This window comes from Oryctolagus cuniculus, chromosome 15, assembly GCF_964237555.1.
Source record: "Oryctolagus cuniculus chromosome 15, mOryCun1.1, whole genome shotgun sequence".
Taxonomy (NCBI): Eukaryota; Metazoa; Chordata; class Mammalia; order Lagomorpha; family Leporidae; genus Oryctolagus; species Oryctolagus cuniculus.
This window is the reverse complement of record NC_091446.1, coordinates 46,776,801-46,798,220: the sequence shown is the minus strand read 5'-3', so window position 1 is coordinate 46,798,220 and position 21,420 is coordinate 46,776,801. Positions and strand designations below refer to the sequence as shown.

Here is a 21,420-nt window from a genome sequence, read left to right as displayed (position 1 = left end):
CAAGATGACTGCCTGAAGGAACATAGCTTCTTTAATTTGGGAAATTCTAAGGAATGTCTTAAAAGTGGACATGAGAAAAAGTCATATATATACAGCAATTCAGCAATTCATAAATATTAGTGCACAGAAAGATCACTTGAGCTTCGTCCTAAACTTGTAGATTCTCCAAGGAAACACTTTTCCTTGAGGACAGTCGTGTATAGCAGAATTTTTGGAAAACCTGAATAATTTTATACTTCATTCAGAACATTAAGGAAAATACTTCTATCACAATATGCACATGTAAATAATTATTGGTTTACTTGATATCTGTTTCTTAGGTGATGTAAAGCAAAAGTGTTTTCATAATCATGGTATGTTGAAAAACATTTTCTTTGGGCAAGGAAGATAATAGAAAGTTGAAAGTGTACTTTCTTGGTACTAAATAGTTAAAACATCAGAAGTAGACAAAAATATCCACAATAAGCAAGAGTGAGAGTGAGAGAAGAAGGAAAGATGGAGAGACAAAGAGAACGGACAGGAGAAAGAGGAAAGGTAAAGGAGACAAGAGCTTTGTATGATAAGTGAAACACTTGAAGCTTATGATGTTTCAACGTCTATGAATGAAATACATGAATATGAATAATTACACGAGTTAAAAACTTCACTTTAATATAGGTACTGTGGTTCACAATTTATTCATTTTGATTGCTAATATAATATACCTCAAATAATATATAATTGATGAATATGGCTCTGAAACTTTCTCCTATTCCTGGCAGGAATACATCTGTGCATTTCTAAAGTCATCAGGTAGCCAACAAGAGCAAGATGATATAAAATTCTTTGTTTTTTTAAGATTTGTTTATTTTTTTGTTCGAAAGGAAGAGTTATAGAGAAAGAGAGGGATTCAGAGAGCTTTTCCATCTGTTGGTTTACTCCCTAAATGACCCCAACTACCTGAGCTGGACCAGTGCAAAATCAGGAATTTCTTCTACATTCCCCACCTGGGTACAAGATCCAGAGCACTTGAGCCATCCTCTGCAGCCTTCCTAGGACATTATTAGCAGGGAGCTGGATCAGAATGGAGCAGCTGGGACTCGAGCCAGTGCTCATATGGGATTTCAATGTCACAGGCAATGGCTTTACCTATTATCCCATCTCACTAGCCTCAATTTTTCGTGTGTGTGTATACACACATGTATGTATATATATATATATACACACACACACATACACACAGATATATTTAGAATTCTAGTGGTATGGAGACATCACAAAATCATAGACATCATGGGCTGAGGGAAAGGGAGGAGGGAGTTTGCTTTCTATTTTGAAACATTATTATTGTTAGTGTGTTATGCCATTTTGAAGTTTAGAAATCCCTTAATAAAAAATTACGGAATGTGATATTGGCTATGAAGATGTCATAATATGTAAGCAGAAAATTTATCTCATCAAGGTAAAAATAATCTAAATGGAATAATTTTAGCAAAATGGCTTCTGTGCCAGGGGAAAAAACACAGGGCAACTTTCCCTGATGTATCCTTGACTATTCATATGGTTTGGTGGAATTGAACACTTCCAACATAACAAACAGAAAGGTTATTAATGTACGGATAGTTTTTGAACAAAAAAGGGAAGAAAATACTTGATATTAATTACCTCCATCCATTTTTCCCCCATATTCAAAGATTCATACCAAAATGACATGGCCTTCTCACTCAGGACAATGTACTCACAGATACTGGTTTGGAGGCTCTGCATTAAGTTTGGGTTCATTTTTTTGGCCTGATTTGATACAGGACATCAAATTGGATTCAAAAATCTCATCTAAAAAGCAAGATGTGTATGAAATAAGCCTTAATTCCGTGTCTGGGACTTAAGCCTCCTGAAAAGTTTTTCATGTTGCCAGCGCCCGCTTTTTAATGTAAGAATAATCACGTTAGGCTTACAGCAACATCTGAGAAAGATTTATTCACTAATAGTTTTCATTTAGTCCTTGGATATTGGAGGTTTTGGGTCCAATTTTTGTGGCCTCAGCTTCTTTCTCTTATTTAAAGAAGCCAAATCATTTCACTGGTCAAGGATGCCTGACCTATACATAGTGGTTTCTTATTTGTTGCACATTCAAAATAAAACTTATCATTTAATAACAAATATCAGTTCTTATTACTTTCCAAGTTGTTAGAAGCATAATAAAATTTCTGGGAAATTTCCCCAAAATCCGACTGTCTTCTGATATACTGGTTTTTTTTTAATAACTTAGCTTGAACTTATCAGAAACAGAACTTAAAAGGTTCGTTAAATACCATTGATGCTTATAAAATTATCCTAGCTTGTTTTTAGGGAATAATGAAGAAAAATTCTTATTTCTCTGCAAATGTAGATCTTTCCCAAGCTTGCAAATTTTCTGCTACTGGTTTATTTACTTGTAATACTGACAAGCTGTTTTGCTGATAATATAATTGCATGATATTTGCTCAGAGATATTTGCACCCAAAAAAGTCACCCAGGGGAAAGCATTTTCAAGATCTCTCTCTCTTAAAATGAGTAGAAACATAATTATTTTGTAGGGAAGAAGAAGAAAGAGAAAATAACAAGTATTTATGTCTAACTGATAAAAATTATCCTAAATTTGAGGAAGAGTGGGAAAATCAAAGAGTATTTGAAAAGAAAAATATGTCCAGGGCTGGTGCAGTGGCATAGCAGGTAAAGCTGCCACCTGCAATGCTGGCATCTCACATGGGCACTGGTTCAAGTCCCAGCTGCTCCACTTCTGCTCCAGCTCTCTGCTATGGCCTGAGAAAGCAGTAGAAGATGGCCCAAGTCCTTGGGCCCCTGCATTTGCATGGGAAACCCGGAAGAAGTTCCTGGCTCCATGCTCCAGCCTTTGCAGCCATCTAGGGAGTGAACCAGCAGAAAGAAGACCTTTCTCTCTTTCTCCTCTCAATCTCTCTCTCTCTCTCTCTCTCTCTGTTTCTCTGCCTCTACTTCTCTGTAACTCTGCCTTTCAAATAAAATAATTTAATCTTTAAAAAAAAAAGAAAAAGTATGTCCGCAGAATAAACAATATACATGTATTAATGATGCCTGCAAAAACTCTCAGTGTTAAATTTCAGGAATCCAAAGTTGCAAAGACTTCACAGAACAATGATAAAAACAAAGTCATTTATAGTGTGTAATTTTATTGACTGCCTAGAATAATTGAAGCCATAAGGCTATTTGATAATTTGTATAATAGATAAATATCTAAAAATTAAAATAAAATTCTGAATAGTTTATGGAGGAAGAGCCAGTGTGAAATCTGACCTTACAAACTAAGTCATAATATATATCTGGTCTCGCAACATGAGTAACAACCTAGAAAACACACAGAAAGAATAGTTCTGTTCTCCCAAAAACTGAAAATTGAGTACAAATCACGAACACTGGTTGTGTAAATGTCTGTAATACTGGACAGCATTAAAAGGAGTATCTTGTCCAAGATAAACAGATGACCTAATTTATTTTGCTGATTGGACTGTTGAGTGAAATGGCTGCACAAGGGTGGTAGAGACAGAGAGACACATGTGACACACCTAGGAAGCAAGGAGCCTGAACTCACCCTTGGTCATGTTGTCTGTATTAGAGTGTACCAGGCTGAGGGTGGGCAGGGAAAAGTGGAGAAACCCCAGTGGAAGACCATACTATAAGTTTTTTGTGAAAAACAGTCTTGAAAGATAGAACTAGCACTTCCTTGTTTTTCTTTCTTTTTTTTATTTATTATTTGTTTATTTGTCACAGTTGGGTGAGAGAGACAGACACAGAGAAAGAGAAGTCTTCCATCCATTGGTTGACTCCCCAGATGGCTGCAATGGCCAGGACCCCAGCCAGGCTGAAGCCAGGAGCCAGGATCTTCATCTGTGTTTCCCACATGGTTGGCAGGGACTTAAACACTTAAGCCATCTTCTGCTGCTTTCCCCAGGCCATTAGCAGAGAACTGGGTTGGAAGTAGAGTAGCTGGGACATGAACAGGCACTCATATTGGATGCCGCTGTTGTAGGCAGCAGCTTCACCCACTATGCCACAATGCTGACCCCACAGCTAGCACTTTCATCTTCAGAAGGGTTTTCTTCTTCAGAGAGCAAAGTGGTATTCTTACCCTTTAGCAGAGAAGGGTGAAGATAGTCTTTCTAGATAGAAACTCTATATTCAATACCAAGGTGGCATTTGGTAAACCATAGACTTGTAACATTCAGTGCCGTAGCTGCTTTGTTGTGGCAGAATTGGTGGAGTCTTGGTTTTGATTGCGTCAGAGGAGTCATGGATTGGGAAACCAGGGAGCAGCCTAAGACTAAACAAAGTAGGTACTCAGGATATTTTTTAAATTAACAGCACCCTTCCTTTTCCTTTGCATAGGGAGGAACTTGAATAAAAGATGATTTTTGTGACCAAGCTAGTGGGAATATTGCCAAATAAATTGATAATTCTCCTTTATAGCACTCTGCTTGCTCCCTTGGAATTGTTTGGCCTAGAGAAAACACTTATTTTAGACTATAGTCATCAATTATTTTCCTCCCTTCTATTCTGTGCTGTTAACTCCTATTAATGCATTCTTTCTAATGTAGTCCCCACCAAGTTTAAAGAATGTAAATGCATCATGTAGGGCATGCCATGGGGCTGAAGTAGGTAGTTTCTTAGGATAATTGTGCTCTGTTATTCCAAAGTTTTACTAGTAACATATAACTTATTTCTTCTGAAGTACTAAACTCAAGGGACAGGCTTTGTGGGGCAGCCAACTAAGCTGCCAGATTGACCACATCCCATGTCAAAATGCCAGCTTTATGCTCAGCTACTCTGCTTCTGATCCACCTTCCTACTAATGCTTCCTAAAAACCTGTAGATAATGGCTCAAGTGCACGGGCACCTGTCATCCACGTGGTAAATCCAGATGGAGTTCTGGGCTTCTTTTTTAGCCTGGCCCAGTCCAAGCTGTTGTAGGCATTTGGGGAGTGAATCGGCAAATGGAACATTCTCCCACTCTGCCTCACATTTTTATGGGTCTCCTTTTTAGCTCCCTAAATGTCACATGCTTCTTTCTGATAGTTAGTAGAAGGTATCTTACTAATGTATATAATTAAGTCCTTTTAAGTGTCCTTGATTACCACATTTGCCCCTGATTGCCAAAGCACATGAGATGAGACTTTCTACTGACACAAGTCTCCATAGTTGAACTGCCTTTCAGGGGGCAGTGGGTGTGATAATAGCTACTGATAACATTTATTGCTAAGCACAGCTACCATTTCCCAACAGGATCTACTGTCATGGATGAATTGGCTGCTACACACTGGGGAACATTCTTGGTGTATTGGAATCTTCTATATATTTTCTAAAAATGTTAATTAGCTGACAGTGCATAATATTCCAAATAGCAATAAGTGTGCCTTCAATAATTAGAATCAGGTATGGCAGGAGATATTTTATAGAGCACTGTTTTCTAAATATACTAGTATTTGTTTTATATACCAAAAAAGTTATAGACAAATAAATTTAGGAAACATTGGGCTACATAAATATAAATTTCTATATTGGAAGCCTTTATGTGAGTCTTAATATGCTATTGTGTACTGTGAATCTCAATAAAAAATTTAATTTTCTATAATCTTAGGAATACTGATGATCATGGGCTTGTTTCATTTGTGAAGCCTCTGATAGGACTAATTTTTCAGATTGCCATTTGAGAAAATCTTAGTTCTTATGAAAATAACTAATTCTGGCTTAAAGTTTGAATTGGATGCTATGTTAAATGTAAAATTCAACTGCAGCATCTCTCCATTTTTAGCAAAAACTATACTATAAGTAAGTATGAAATTATCTTCAGAGAGATAGATTGGCTTTATGAAATGTTTGAAAGCCCACTAGGTTACTAAGATAAATTATAGTAATTAGCTGCAACATTTTTTAATTTAAAAATAGTTTTTCACATAGTTGTTTAAAAAGTTATCTATTAATTTTTAAAGTGGAATCGCAGCATCTGACGTTGGTGATCCCAGGCCCCTTTCTCCTCACCTCCAAATGTCAGGATCATGAGTGTAGGAGAAGGCACACCAGAATTGAGTCAGATCTCTCTCCCTTCTGGCTTGACAGTCTTGAGCAACTTAATGTCTCTCAGCTTCAGTTTCTTTCTATTTAAAACAGGAAGAATAACAACAGAAATAATAGCCAATGTGTAAAATTAGGCACATTAGTTTGAATGATACAGTTTATGTGTTTAGCAAATGCCTGCCATACAGTGAAACTAAAACTTAAAACACATGGGCTTGCGTGCACACACACACACACACTCACACACAATTATGACCGTTGGAAAGTTCTAAAGTAAGTTTATATTGTTATATATAGCTTGCTCAAATATTATCCTCAGAATAATCACATATTCTAACTGATGATACTGTCACAGCTCAAGAAAAAAATTAAAAATGTATCAAATCTCATTTACACATTACCACCCCAACACAAAGAAACTGCAATGGAATGATAGGTTAACTCACAGTGTTTGTTCACTTTGCACAGTATTGTCCTTCTGTAATTTATATTTTTTTTATTTTTAAAAATTATTGGGGACGGAGTTGTGGCATGGTGGGTAAAGCCACTGCCTGCAATGCTGACATCCTATAAGTAGCACTGGTTCATGTCGTGGCTGCTCTACATCCAGTCCAACTCCCTGCTAATGGCCTGGGGAAGCAGTGGAAGATGGCCCAAGTGCTTGGGCTCATGCACCTACTTGGGAGACCTGGAAGAAGCTTCTGGTTCTGGCTTCAGCCTGGCCCAGACCTAGTTATTGAGAACATTTGGAGAGTGAACCAGCAGATGGAAGACCTCTCTGTGTAACTCTGCCTTTCTAATAAATAATCTTTAAAACTACTTTTTGATGTTTATTGATTTGAAAGGGAAAGAGGGACAAAGAGACATAGATCCTCCATCTGCTGGTGCACTCCTCAAATACCCAAAACAGGCAGGTCTAGACTAGGCTGAAGCGAGGAGCCCAGTACTCAAACCAGGTCTCTCACATAGGTTGCAGGGATTCAAGTACTTGAGGCATCACCTGCTGTCTTCCAAGGTAGGCAACAGCAGGGAGCTGGAATCAGAGTGAGTCCAGCACTCAAACCCAGACACTTTGATATGGGATGTTGGCATCCCAAGTGGAATCTTAACTATTGCATCAAATGCCTGCTCCCCCCTCTAATTTATTCACATATATTAAGGATGTACTTATGTGTGAGTATGTGTAATAGTGCATGAGTGATCAGGAAACTAGAGTACATCTTGGGTTAAATTCCTTGCTGTACATTCTCATATATTTGTGCTTCTTTGCTAACATTTGTCATAACTGAAATTATTTAATTTTGTGTTTCAAAGTAAACTATAAGCTCAGTATCAGCAGACTTCATGTCTTTTCTATTTGTAGCCATATCTTTGTATCTCAGATATTGTCTGATGCACAGTAAGAACTTGATGTTTGTGATGTTGTGAGATGCTATTTGTAGCAAAGCACGATTTCCATTAAATCTACGTCAAGGATAATATGCAGCTGCCAATAACTTAGAAGAGCTTCAAACTCAGAAATTTCAAAAAAAAATACAAAATTTAGGCAGCTACAAAAGAAACATTAAGTGCAGGTTTTGATTTTTTCAAATATGTACATAAATAAAACTTACATAAAGTGAGGGAATTTAATAACTGAATTTAAGAGAGACCCATGCAAAACAGAAAAACATTTGTTTCACTGGAAATGTGATAAGACCCAAGACAAGGGATAGAAACAAGTAATATAAGACGACAACAGGAGAAATCAAGAGAGAAACAGCAGAAGGCCAACAATAGGAGCAACTAGTTAGGACTGTAAAGAGAGGGAATTTGGGAGTGGAAAATAGAACAAATTAGAAAATAGAACAGACAGAATTAACTGCACGAGTAGGCTCTCTCTGGGAAGCATAGGTATCATCAGCTCAATAAGGTTTGAAGGCCTTTGGAGTACAGGGCAGGCTAGATGTGCAGGGCGGATCCAGGGCAGGCTAGATGTGCAGGGCAGGTCCAGGGCAGGCTAGATATTCGTACTGTCAGGGCTGGACGGGACTGTTGACACAACTGAAGGCATAGCAGCTGCTGGCTCACACCCACTGTGTGTCCTCATAGGGTACACGTTAAAGGTGAGTGCTGGTGCTAGCTGCACTGTCATCCGTTTTTGCAAGATAACCAAGCTGCACTCTGATGGTGCCCTTCTATCTTGAAGCAAAGTCTCCTATGCGGAAGGAAACGCTTTACCTGTGATTTAAGAAAAAAATTATTATCTTGTTTTTTTTTTTCAAAACTAAAACTTATTTTTAATTTACAAACATATGAGAATGTTTCTATCTCCTTTCCTGGCTCATTAAAACAGTCTCTTAAATCTACTTTGTCATCTGCCAAAGTAGTACTTTCTGTGTTTTTGTATACTTTAATTTGGAAAATAAATAAATAAAACTCGTGTTTTCTCCCAGCTAGCTAATTACCTTCAGGTATAATTTTATTCGCTTGATACATGAAAACAAATTGCAAGCTTTCGTAGTAAAATAATTTCTTTTTTTAAGAAAATCATGGTGTTATTTGAATGGTGGGGAACCATTCAAAATCGTCAAGAAACATAAGGAACTAATTTTTGTTCAGGCTGACAAAAATGATAATCACAAGATGCAAACTCTTAAGGTTTTAATGAAAAAAGTGTTAACACAGGAACAAAACAGGAAGTGTTTCTTTTTGCCAATACTACCCTCTAGTGGAAGATTAGGCAATAGAAAAGGCATGGTTTTGGAGAAGAGCTTTTCCTTAATTCATTACAAAATAGAATATTTATACAAAAGCAGATTTGTGGACATTTTCATTTAGGTGTCCTTGAAGCAAAATATTACAAACTATTGATTATGCTTGTTGGCATTGCACTTCAATAAATTTTCTCATCTAAATAATGCATTGAGGAAGAGCTGTGTACAACTGGCTGCAGATCCTAACCACAGTGAAAGGTTGTAACTCAAAAATATGTACCATGTGTCATAAAAAGAAATACCGCTACAATAACTGCATTGATTTATTCTTCAGACCATCAGTGGCCAACAAATGCAAGGGGACGATCCCAATTCTTTTAATGATCTCCATTTATTTACAGCCTTAGGATTGTATCTAATCAATTTTTTTTGGCCAGATTATAAAAACAACCATTGTGTGTTGATTTAGAAGGTGACTCTTGTGAATATTATCCTCCAAAATAAAGGTCGCTATACTCAATGTAAGCAACTGTGTTGGTGGAACTGGAAAGGGACTTTGGTCTCTGAGAATCAAAATTTAAAAATATTACTGTTTTAACTATCTCCTGGAAAGGAGTACAAAGAAGAAAATTCCTAGGAACCTATTGAATGCTGAGCTTTGGAAACGCATGTCTCAAAACTCTGATGTTTGGCTTCTTTTTGAATCATTAGAAATTATAACTTAGGGATGCAAAACAATTTCCACTCCTTTAATACAAGATCCTCTCATAAAAAATAACTGACACTCTTGAAAGGATCAATGATTTACATGTTTGCCCCTGACTGCAACCTCAAAATCAATACCCTGCCCACCCCTCATTATAGAGAACTAATGCTTCCTGTATTTGTCATTTGTTCAGATTCTGAAGTTCATGGTGTATAATAGAGGTCTCATTCATAGAAGAGGTTGTGGATTCTATATGCCAAAACAGAGGGAATTATACTTTACTTTTCAGTTTTGCTTATAGTACTAATCTTCCTGTTTCTTATTAGAGGCTGCAAGTTTATTCATATTCACAACTCAGTAGTCAACTCAATTTTGAACATAAAAGGAAGCTGTGTTTGTTTGCAATAGATAATGATTCTGACCTCTTTGCAACAGGAGAAGTATATAATCACTTAACATCTGTATCACCAATTTCTGTTGCATGGGAATATTAATGTGTCTGAACAAAGATTATGTAGAATATTTTATTTTCAAATAGCAAATGAGAAAAACTGTTGTTTGCAAGGAAGAATAGATAAGTAACAAATTTGACTTTGTGTCCCAATATGCTTGACCCCAAGAACCCTAATACTGCAGAGTTTAATGATCATTTAAAAAATAAGCTAGGATATTAAGCAATTGATATTGAGAAATAAAGGCATGTAATTCTCCAGTAATGGCAAAATGCTTTTTTAAAAATGATCCTATTGTCATGGGGCTTGATTTATTATTTAGCTCTGCCAAAGGTAGATTGATTTAGGCAAAGTGATTAACCTGTGGATCAGTATTGTTGCCAATCCAATAGTAGCTAAGTAACATGAATGAAAGGACTGTTTTGGTGGAGTTGGTTTGTTTGGTTTTTATAGAAGGAAACATTGGTTTATATCTTTTTCTTGAGTTAGCGTAGTATCCCAAACACCTTTCACTGGATCGTGAAAGGGAATACAGTTTTGATAAATATTTAGTGAGTCACAATCTACATATATCAAAAGTTGTGGAAATGTGTATAAATCACTTTGAGAAAGTTCTTAAACAAGTTAACTATCTTATCTATAAGTGCATCTATTCTTTTTGTAACTTTTATTTATTAAATATAAATTTCCAAAGTACAGCTTTTGGATTACAGTGGCTCCCCCCCCCCAATAACTTCTGTCCCACCCGCAACCCTCCCATCTCATGCTCCTTCTCCCATCCCATTCACATCAAGATTCATTTTCAATTCTCTTTATATACAGAAGATCAATTTAGTATATATTAAGTAAATATTTCAACAGTTTGCATCCATACAGAAACACAAAGTGTAAAGTACTGTTTGAGTACTAGTTATAGCATTAATTCACATCATATGACACTTTAACGACAGAGATCCTACATGGGGAGTAAGTGCACAGTGACTCCTGTTGTTGATTTAACAATTGTCACTCTTATTTATGGCATCAGTAATCACCCAAGGCTCTTGTCATGAGTTGCCAAGGCTATGGGAGCCTTCTGAGTTCGCCAACTCTGATTTTACTTAGACAAGGCCATAGTCAAAATGGAAGTTCTCTCCTCCCTTCAGAGAATGGTACCTCCTTCTTTGATGGTCCATACTTTCTGCTGGGATCTCACTCACAGAGATCTTTCATTTAGGTCATTTTTTTGCCAGATGTCTTGGGTTTCCATGTCTGAAATACTCTCATGGACTTTTTAGCCAGATCTGAATGTCTTAAGTGCTGATTCTGAGGCCAGAGCACTGTTTAGGATATCTGCCATTCTATGAGTCTGTTGTGTATCCCACTTCCCATGTCAAAACCACAATGAGGTTTCACCTCACCCCAGTCATAATGGCTCACATACAGAAATCTACCAACAACAGATGCTGGTGAGGATGTGGGTGAAATGGGACCCTAACCCACTGTTGGTGGGAATGCAAACTGGTAAAGCCACTATGGAAGTCAGTCTGGAGATTCCTCAGAAACCTGAATATAACCCTACCATACAACCCAGCCATCCCACTCCTTGGAATTTACCCAAAGGAAATTAAATTGGCAACAAAAGAGCTGCCTGCACCTTAATGTTTATTGCAGCTCAATTCACAATAGCTAAGACCAGGAATCGACCTAAATGCCCATCAACAGTAGACTGGATAAAGAAATTATGGGACATGTACTCTATAGAATACTATACAGCAGAAAAAAAAAGGAAATCCAGTCATTTTAAACAAAATAGAGGAATCTGGAAAACATCATACTGAATGAAATAAGCCAGTCCCAAAGGGACAAATATCGTATCTTCTCCCTGATCTGTGACAACTAACCGAGCACCAAGGAGGAAACCTGTTGAAGTGAAATGGACACTATGAGAAACAGTGACTTGATCAGCCCTTGTCCTGTTGATGTACAATGTAATACTTTATCCATTTTAGTATTTTTTATGTTCTACTTAATACTATTGGATGAACTATTTAATTAACACACAATTATTCTTAGGTGTTTAAATTTAAGTGAAGAGTGATCCCTGTTAAATGTAAGAGTGGGAATAAGAGAGGGAGGAGATGTACAGTTGGCACATGCTCAATCGGACTTCCCCCAAACGGTAGAGTTAGAAATGTGTTTGGGGATTCCAATTCAATTGCATCAAGGTAGCATGTACCAATGCCATCTCACTAGTCAAAGTGATCAGTTTCAGTTTATAAATGATCATAATGATAGGATTAAGAGTCAAAGAGATCACATAAACAAACTAGTGTCTGCTAATACTAACTGATAGAATTAAAAAGGAGAGAACTTTCCAGTGCATCTATTCTTAAAGGCAGTTACTGTAGTATTCTACAGGGTATTCTTTGATTATTTAACATGTCTCTAAATATGTGAAATGATATCAAAGGATACTTCACAGTTTGGATCTGAAATGCTCTAATCATAAAACTATGCTAATTATACAAAATAACTGGCAATTGCTACAGAAGCATACAAAGATCTCTTTTGAAAAGCAAGAAAAACAAAGCAAATAAAAACTGTCTTTTGAACCTTTTCTTGTAGAATGGCATATTTTAAGAAGTTTGTTTTTCTTGCCTTCAAAGGTTAAGATATTCTATCATATCTTTAGAAACAACTGAGAGAAAATTTCAAGCCTCACTTCAGTCTCTCGCAGGTGCATTTTTGGTTTGTCAGACTGCTTACTCCTGTGAAATGGCCTTTGGTTGATACTGCACACACTCATAATGCGTAGAAGCTCTACCAATTTCCTCTGAGGTGACCATCCACAATGAATGTAATGGCATTGAGAAGATGGAAGGCTGACAGTGGAAAATGAATCGAGTGATCTGAAGTCAAGGAGTTCATCTAGTCACTGCGTTCCTCCCCTGCTTTAACTGAAACTCCTAATTGTGTTTTGCAGGACATGAATGATTATCCTCCTGTGTTTAGTAAGCGAATCTACAAAGGCATGGTGGCCCCAGATGCGGTTAAGGGAACACCTATCACAACGGTTTATGCTGAAGACGCAGACCCTCCTGTAAGTAGAAAGCATTGAATACCCATCATTCTAGTGAGGAAGATCTTTAACACTGACAATTGATCCAGTTCCCAAGACACCGTTCCCTTCCACCATGTTTTGTCCACTTGTCTATGGCACCCACAGGTACAGAACATGCTTCATATGGTTCTTAGTGACCCTGGGCAATTAAGGGTATGCTTTTCTTTTATTGGAGTTCACAATTCATGTACAGTACATGGTAGATAGATGTGGAAAGATTTGTCTACATTTGGAATCACATTTTAGGTGCTTTACTGAGAAGTGTAAGCTTAGTTTAATCTGGATAGCTTTAGAATCGCGTATTTTCCATTTTATACATATAAGATGATTTTGTTAGCAAACTACCATACTCATAGAATTTATATTGAATGTATTAATTTGGATAAGGTAAAATCTTACTCAGAACTTATTTTGTAGATTACTTTATCATTCAGAACTTTCAATTCTTTTGAGATATCCCAGATTACCTCTCATGAAAGAGTTTCCACCAGAATATTATAGCAGAAATGTAGTAAATGGTCCTTAATGATGACTTCTTAATGTATTTAAAATAACATATGAAAGTAGTAACTATATAAAAATGTCTTCTAGAAATACCTAGCTTGCTTTTGAAATACTTATTCTTTATTCTAATAAGGGCTGAATGCTGCAGATTTAAGTATTTGAGTGAGCTCATGCTACAGCATTGTCTGATGGATTCTAGAAAAAAATCAATGAAAATATTAAATGAATCTTTTCAAAAAGTAAGAAAATAGAAAAATGAAAACTCTGAAGGGCATGAGTGATTCAGAAATGTTTTTCTATCACTAATATAAATAACAATTTGATAATTTTTTTTCTTTAATAAAAGGTGATGGCAGCCATAACATTTTGCAGCACCAATTGTGACAAGCTCATATAAAGTCTATTGTGACTATAAGGTCTTGAAAAATAATAATGTTAACATGAAAGCAATGACCTTTAACTCAGAAGCTCCTTTTCTTATGTGTTAAAATGTCTTTGAAACTGATTTATTACATCTTGGGAAATATAATGGATAAATTTTTATAGCCTTAAATACACTAATAGAGATGATGAATGTGAAATGGGTGGTTCATCTGTTTTTTCTGAGTAAACTATCGTAGGCTTATGTATTTTGAAATTAGAAACACCCATTCAGGGAGGAGGAGGCAAGATGGACTAAGAGTCAAAGGAAGCACATAAACAAGTCTAGTACCTGCTAATACTAACCGATAGAATAAATAAAGGGGAGAGTGATCCAACATGGGGAGCAAGATACTCAGCAGACTCATAGAATGGCAGATGTCCTAAACAGCACTCTGGCCTCAGAATCAGCCCTAAAGGCATTCTGAACTGGCTGAAAAGCCCATGAGAGTATTTCAGGCATGGAAAGCCAAGACACTCTGGGGGAAAAAAAAAACCTAAATGAAAGATCCCTGTGAGTGAGATCCCAGCAGAAAGTATGGACCATCAAAGAAGGAGGTACCTTTCTCTGAAGGGAGGAGAGAACCTCCACTTTGACTATGACCTTGTCTAAACAAAATAAGAGTCGGAGAACTCAAGGGACTTCCATAGCCTTGGAAACTCATGACTGGTGCATAGGGAGATTACTGATGCCATAAACAGGAGTGTCAATTTGTAAAGTCAACAACAGGAGTCACTGTGCACTTACTCCTCATGTAGGATCTTTGTCCTTAATGTGCTGTACATTGAGACTTAATGCTATAACGAGTACTCAAACAGTATTTTTCACTTTGTGTTTCTATGGGGGTGCAAACTGTTCAAATATTTACTTAATGTATACTAAACTGATCTTCTGTAAAAAAAAAAAAAAAAAAAAAAAGAAGAAATTATCAATTCCCAACTTGACTCTCACTGGGATTAAACATGACAATAGGTCTGATCTGATTTCATCATCATTTAAAAAAATCATCTATTATTTTTCACTTTATGTTTCTGTGTGGGAGCAAACTTTTGAATTCTTTACTTAATGTATGCTAAACTGATCTTCTGTATATAAAGAGAATCGAAAATGAATCTTGATGTGAATGGAAGGGGAGAGGGAGTGGGAAAGGGGAGGGATGCGGGTGGGAGGGACGTTATTGGGGGGAAGCCATTGTAATCCATAAGCCGTACTTTGGAAATTTATATTCATTAAATAAAAGTTAAAAAAAAAGAAAAAACAAAAACAAAAAAAAAAAAGAATTTGATTCAAAAAAAAAGAAAAGAAACACCTATTCATTTCTATTTGACACATGTTTGGAGCATCAACTACATACCGGTCATTGTGCTAACCAGTTTCTGTGGTCAAAAAACTGACAGGAGTAGGTATTTTGTGTAGCATTTTAGACCCCCATTGTCCATTTCAGAACACCTGCATTTGAATCCCCACTCCTGCCACTGCAGGCCCTGGGAGGCAGTGGTGATTGCTCGAGGAGTTGGGTTCTTGCTTCCAGCGGGGTAGCCCTGGATTTTGTTCTTGGCCCCCTGCCTTTGCCCTGACCAAGACACTGCTGTTGCGGGCACTTAAGGAGTGAAGTGGAGGATGAGAACACTCTTTATGTCTCTCACTCTTTATCTATCTGTCCCTCTCTGTCTGTTCCTTTCATATTTCTCAAGCAAATAAAACAGATTAAAAATATAAACTGGTAAACTTCTAGGAAAGGCAGAACTGTAACTTAAAATTATAACACTATCAAATGTCTCTTAAAAACACAGTGTTGCCAGCGCCGCGGCTCACTAAGCTAATCCTCTGCCTTGCGGCGCCGGCACACTGGGTTCTACTTCCGGTCGGGGCACTGGATTCTGTCCCAGTTGCCCCTCTTCCAGGCCAGCTCTCTGCTGTGGCCAGGGAGTGCAGTGGAGGATGGCCCAAGTGCTTGGGCCCTGCACCCCATGGGAGACCAGGAGAAGCACCTGACTCCTGGCTCCTGCCTTTGGATCAGTGCGGTGCACAGGCCACAGCACACCAGCCGTGGCGGCCATTGGAGGGTGAACCAATGGCAGAGGAAGACCTTTCTCTCTGTCTCTCTCTCTCACTGTCCACTCTGCCTGTAAAACAAACAAACAAACAAACAAACAAAAAACAGTGTTTTAACTTAAATTTCAAAAAAATTTGCATTGTTGCCAAATTTAGACATGTTAAGTTTAATGGTTTTAATGAGAGAGTAAAAGTAGCACTGTATTTCAGCCATTTGGGACTGACCCCAAAGTTTTAGTACAGGTTATAAAATCCTTACTTCACCTCTGCACCCATGCCTTCCCTACCTAGCTTGATATTCTGGTCATATCTATCACTGAGAGAGAATTGTCTTGGTTTGTTGCCTGTTCTATAAATTAATTCATGCATAATATTTGTCTAGAGAGACGATACTGTTTTATGCCCAGAATCTCTTTTATAGAAATTTACCAGGTGAGGATTTCACATTTCTTTGGGAAAAGTTATTAGTTTTGCATTCTCTGTACTGTCATAATTTTTTAAAATTTATTTTGAGAGAGAGAGAGAGAGACAGAGAAGGAGATGGAGTTATTGAGCTTGTGTACTCCTATCCACTAGTTCTCTCTCCAAATGCCCACAATAGCTGAGACTAGGGAAGACTGCAGCCAAGAACTGAGAACTCACTCCAGGTCTCCCATGTGAGTGACATGAGTGCAGTCACCTGAGCCATCGTGCTACTTCCCACAGTCCACACTGTTGAGAAGCCGGTGCCAGGAGCAGGGCTGGGTATTCAATTTTGGCATTCAAATGAGGGAGGTCAGTGTACTAACAGCTAGAACAAATGCCTGTTCATATTGTAATAGTTTTTAACATTTTATATATGATGCTGCCTTTTTAATAGATGAAAAGGAGTTACAAATTATTCAAATGGAATAATGACTGTGCTTGTTTTGGTTATTTAGTAACCAAATTCAGTTACTGAGTACCAGATTCAGTTTTGATCCTTGAAACAGGTGGTATTCTGGTCTAATTTTTCTGATTTGATCTTTTGAATTATTTCTCCAAATTGCATCTCTAAATCAGAAACCACACATGTCAAAATTTTAAAATTGCATTACATTTCTCAGAATGCAAGTATTGTGTTACATATTTTTTTAAAAAATTATTATAGATTTTCAATTATTATTTTGTGTCAGTGCCATAAAAACAGAAATAATATTATGAGGATGAATCTGCTGTGTTTTCTACTCTGTTACTATTTTTTAGAAAACTTTTATTTAATAAATATAAATTTCAAAATTACAATTTTTGGATTATAGATGTTCTCCTACCCCATACCCGTGCTCCCAGCCCCAAACCATCCCACCTCCTACTCCCTCTCGCATCCCATTATTCATTAAGATTCGTTTTTAATTATCTTTATATACAGAAGATCAACTCTATACTATATATTTATATATAGTAAATATTTTAATAGTTTGCACCTACACAGATATACAGAGTATAAAGTACTGTTTGAAGACTTGTTTTACCGTTAATTCTCATAGTACAACACATTAAGGATAGAGGTCCTACATTGGGAGCAAGTGCGTAGTGAATCTTGTTGATTTAACAATTGACACTCTTATTTATGACGTCAGTGATCACCCGAGGCTCTTGTAATGAGCTGCCAAGGCTATGGAAGCCTCTTGAGTTCACAAACTCCAGCCTTATTTAGACGAGGCCATATTCAAAGTGGAAGTTCTCTCCTCCCTTCAGAGAAAGGCACCTCCTTCTTTGATGGGCCGTTCTTTCCGCTGGGATCTCACTCGCAGAGATCTTTCATTTAGGTTTTTTCTTTTTTCTTTCTTTTTTTTTTTTTTTTTGCCAGAGTGTCTTGGCTTTCCATGCCTGAGTAACTCTCGTGGGCTTTTCAGTCACATCTGAATGCCTTAAAGGCTGATTCTGAGGCCTACTCTGTTACTATTATAAATGTTATTTTATTAGTAGAAAATAATTTCAACATCACAGCGCCATATTCGCCAGGGATCCTGTCAGTTCCTCTACGTAGGTCTCTAAGTGTCTCTTGCAATAGTGTCTTTACCTAGTGGTCTCTCTTCTAAACCAGAATGGAAATTCCAGGCTGCATTTCCACATTTAATGCTATGCTTGGGATTTAGTAGTGAATCATTTTGTTTAATAATTTAATAAATGCATGAATTTTTGGTTAAGTCTGTGCTCTCAGGATTGACAAAATGTGCCAGATCCTCAGACGTGTAGTTATGAGGAACTCCAGGAAAATTTCTTACTGTCTCCCATCCTTAGTCTGGATTTGATTGCTGTGAACATTCAATGAGGTGATACATATTTATACCTAGCTCAGCTTCTGACCATCTTATATCCTGTAGCTCTAGTATCCAGCCATAGCTATTACATTTTTAGAGGATGGCCTCATCTTTTGTTCAAGGCATCTTGTTTCTTTTGAATGGAATGAAAACCACCCATTTTAAGCTAGAAAATAACAACAAAACCCTCTGAAGAATCAGATAGAGAAACTGGATAAGGTCTGAAAGCTGGAGAGAGCATCTTGGCTGAATATAAATTAAGAATTATAAAATGCATGTTGTGCAAAACTAAAGTGCTCCACAGGGAGAAAAAAAGAAATCATTCAGGGATTTCCTTCCACCCTACCTCCACTGGATTAAAGCTGTTAGGACTTCTTTTTTCCTCTGCTGTTGTGACAGGACTGACATTATATAGCTCTCAGGAGTTGTTAACAGTGAATTCCAGATTATTTTGGATATTAAAAGTTGCCAAGTTTTTCTTCCTGCTTGCCAGAGACTTTGCACTTCAGACTTTGACCAAACAAAACTGCAAGTGTAATTTCCACTTGCATATTTTGATTCTTTCCAAAACTGCAGGAAAAACTCTGATACAAGGATTCTTATTGTAGGTGGGGTTGAATGCCTGGCAGGATAATATTCTCTGTGGGCCTTTGTATGTGGAACAATTGGAATAAATAGACATCATGTTTTGCTCTTTTCCATGGAATGAGACTTAGGTAACTCAAAAGAGAGAACTTGTTGCTACACTTTTCTTTCCAGTTTAGAAATTTGTATAGATTTTGTTTAAGTCAACAATTAGAACATATTTAATATCAACAATTCTGTTCATATCTCCTATTTGCATAGAAATATATTATTAGAAGTTTGTCTACATTTAAGATTTGTTTTTCAGACCTTTATATTGATTTATGAAATCAAAACAGAACACATCAAAACAATCTCCATAAAAATCTTATTGATTGTCAATAATGGGCTTTAAAATCAGTTATCAGATACTGACTATTCTTGCTATACTTTTCCCAGAATGTAAAGTACATGTAATTTATATTGATATTCATATGAATAATTATATATTTAAATTAACGTAAGATAATTACTATTAATTGACAGCTATTTGGATAAACAATAATTTACAGAAAGAAAAAGACAGAAGTTGTTAGTGGAAATATCTCCTTTCCCTTTGTTGAGGTTTGAGGTTTATATTAACCTTTCAGAGTTCAACAAGCTACCTGAGGAATTATTTGCAAAGCATTTTCCTAGGTAGTTTCAGTCATTCAAGTGCACATTTGTTGATCTCTGGAGAGTGAAACAGAGGGCCAGATTTTTTTTTTTTTTTCCTGTCATGCACATCGTGTTCTATTAAAATGTGATGTCATGAATACCAGATAATTGTGACCATCTTCTCAAGACACTTAACCCTCCTGGTAATCATCCTGCTGCAATCCATTGGTAGACAGAATAGCAGGAGTAAAAAGCAACAATAACCTTTACTTATAACTTGCTACTTGCTTGCCTCACCTGCAATAGTTAAAATTGTTCAGGGTCAGGAGTTTTTAAATCATATTTTTATCTCCAGATAATGTGGACCTTCAGTACCATTTTCCTTTGGTATCTCTCTACTGATCTATTTTTCATCCCTACCACATACTGGCCTGTGTTGTTATGCTATATCCATTTAGGTTATTGCTAGCAGTGTAGCAGAAACTCTGGTTTTCAAGATCAGCGACTACTAGCTATGATTGCTAACCGTGGAGCACTCCGTGGTATTTTATTTTTTTTTTTCATTCACATCAAAGCTAAATAGGGAAATAATCAAGAACTGTTTCACTGTGAATGCCAGCTTGTGAAAATTGAGATGATGTGGCCCCTGCCTGAATCCCTATGGTCTCTAGTACTTAATTAGAAAGAAAGCATACTATGATGTAGTCTGGGGCTTGATCTTTCAAATGACAATGGATTATAATTAAATTTGAAAGTGTAAGTGGGTACAAAGAGAAGGTTTTGTGAGAAAGTCTAGACTTGAATAATGTTTAGAAAAGGCTTTTTCCTCCACAGGTTTTATGTGTTTTAAAAATCTATGCCATTTGCTTTGTTTTTCGGTACATAGATTGTTGCATAACATATGGTATATGACAGGGAACATACATTGTTAACAACAAATATATTGTTAATATTCATTGAGACCAATATTATAATTAATATTTCAGATATAAATGATGCTCTTCAAATTTAAAAACCCCCATGTTTACCGGAGCTAACAAGACTTTCTCCTTGTGCAGCAAATGGAAATGTGGGTAAACTGCTTGTTTTAACCTTTATACATCCTATGAAGTGTCAGCAATTAACTTTTTTTAATTTTTACTATTCTACTGCTTCTGCTTCTTTTTTGTGGAGATAAACCTCCTAGGAACAAGGTCCCAATACAAAACAGATTTCCAGAAAAATTGAGTGAAGTATGACACGTTTTCTCTGGGGCTGACCCAGAGACCTCCCTTGTGGCTTAAATGAATTTCTTAGAAGAGGAAATAGAGAACTTTTGAAAGGGTGTCTTCATTGGTCATGATCTGGATCTTTGGCCTTAACAGCCTATAATCTAAGCCACTGTTAATATTGGTCTTTCTGTAATGTACTTTGCAATTTCTCCATACAATTGAATTATGGCTGTTTTTAGGCAATACAGTTACATAAAAGGGTCTGATAGAACCTAATCCTTTCTTAACACATGCGTTTATTACAGGTTGAATTAATGTAAGGATATGATAAGATCCAGATAAAGTCATTAGAGACATCAACATGTTGTTCAAAGAATGGGGAATGGATATGTTCTGACGAAGTATGATCCTGCTCTGGATGGGAATTCTACATCTCAAAATATAGGGGATGCATTTAAGCCAGGATAGAGGAAATTATCAAGGAAACAATATCTAAATATCATAGTAAAGCATTTAAAATATCCTCATGAATTTCTGAAACATTGTTTGAATGTGATCTGATTCCATAAATGTTAGCTATTTAAAACAGCATATTACAACTGTATTTAAAGTTCACTTGTAGACATGAATTGTAGCAGATATTGTTTGTGCCATGAAATTTATTTTATAGAAAATGGAAGGTGACTAAAAAAACAAGCAGGTA

At 36.7% G+C, this 21,420-nt stretch overlaps 1 protein-coding gene across 1 annotated transcript in view; it reads left to right on the top strand.

Annotated features, from left to right (window-relative positions):
• The window catches only part of LOC100356485 (protocadherin-15), a 1,660,811-nt gene that overhangs the window by 1,450,397 nt on the left and 188,994 nt on the right, over positions 1–21,420 (top strand). The window contains 1 exon segment of the mRNA XM_070057681.1: positions 12,886–13,002. Within this exon segment, the coding sequence (XP_069913782.1) occupies positions 12,886–13,002 (117 nt within the window).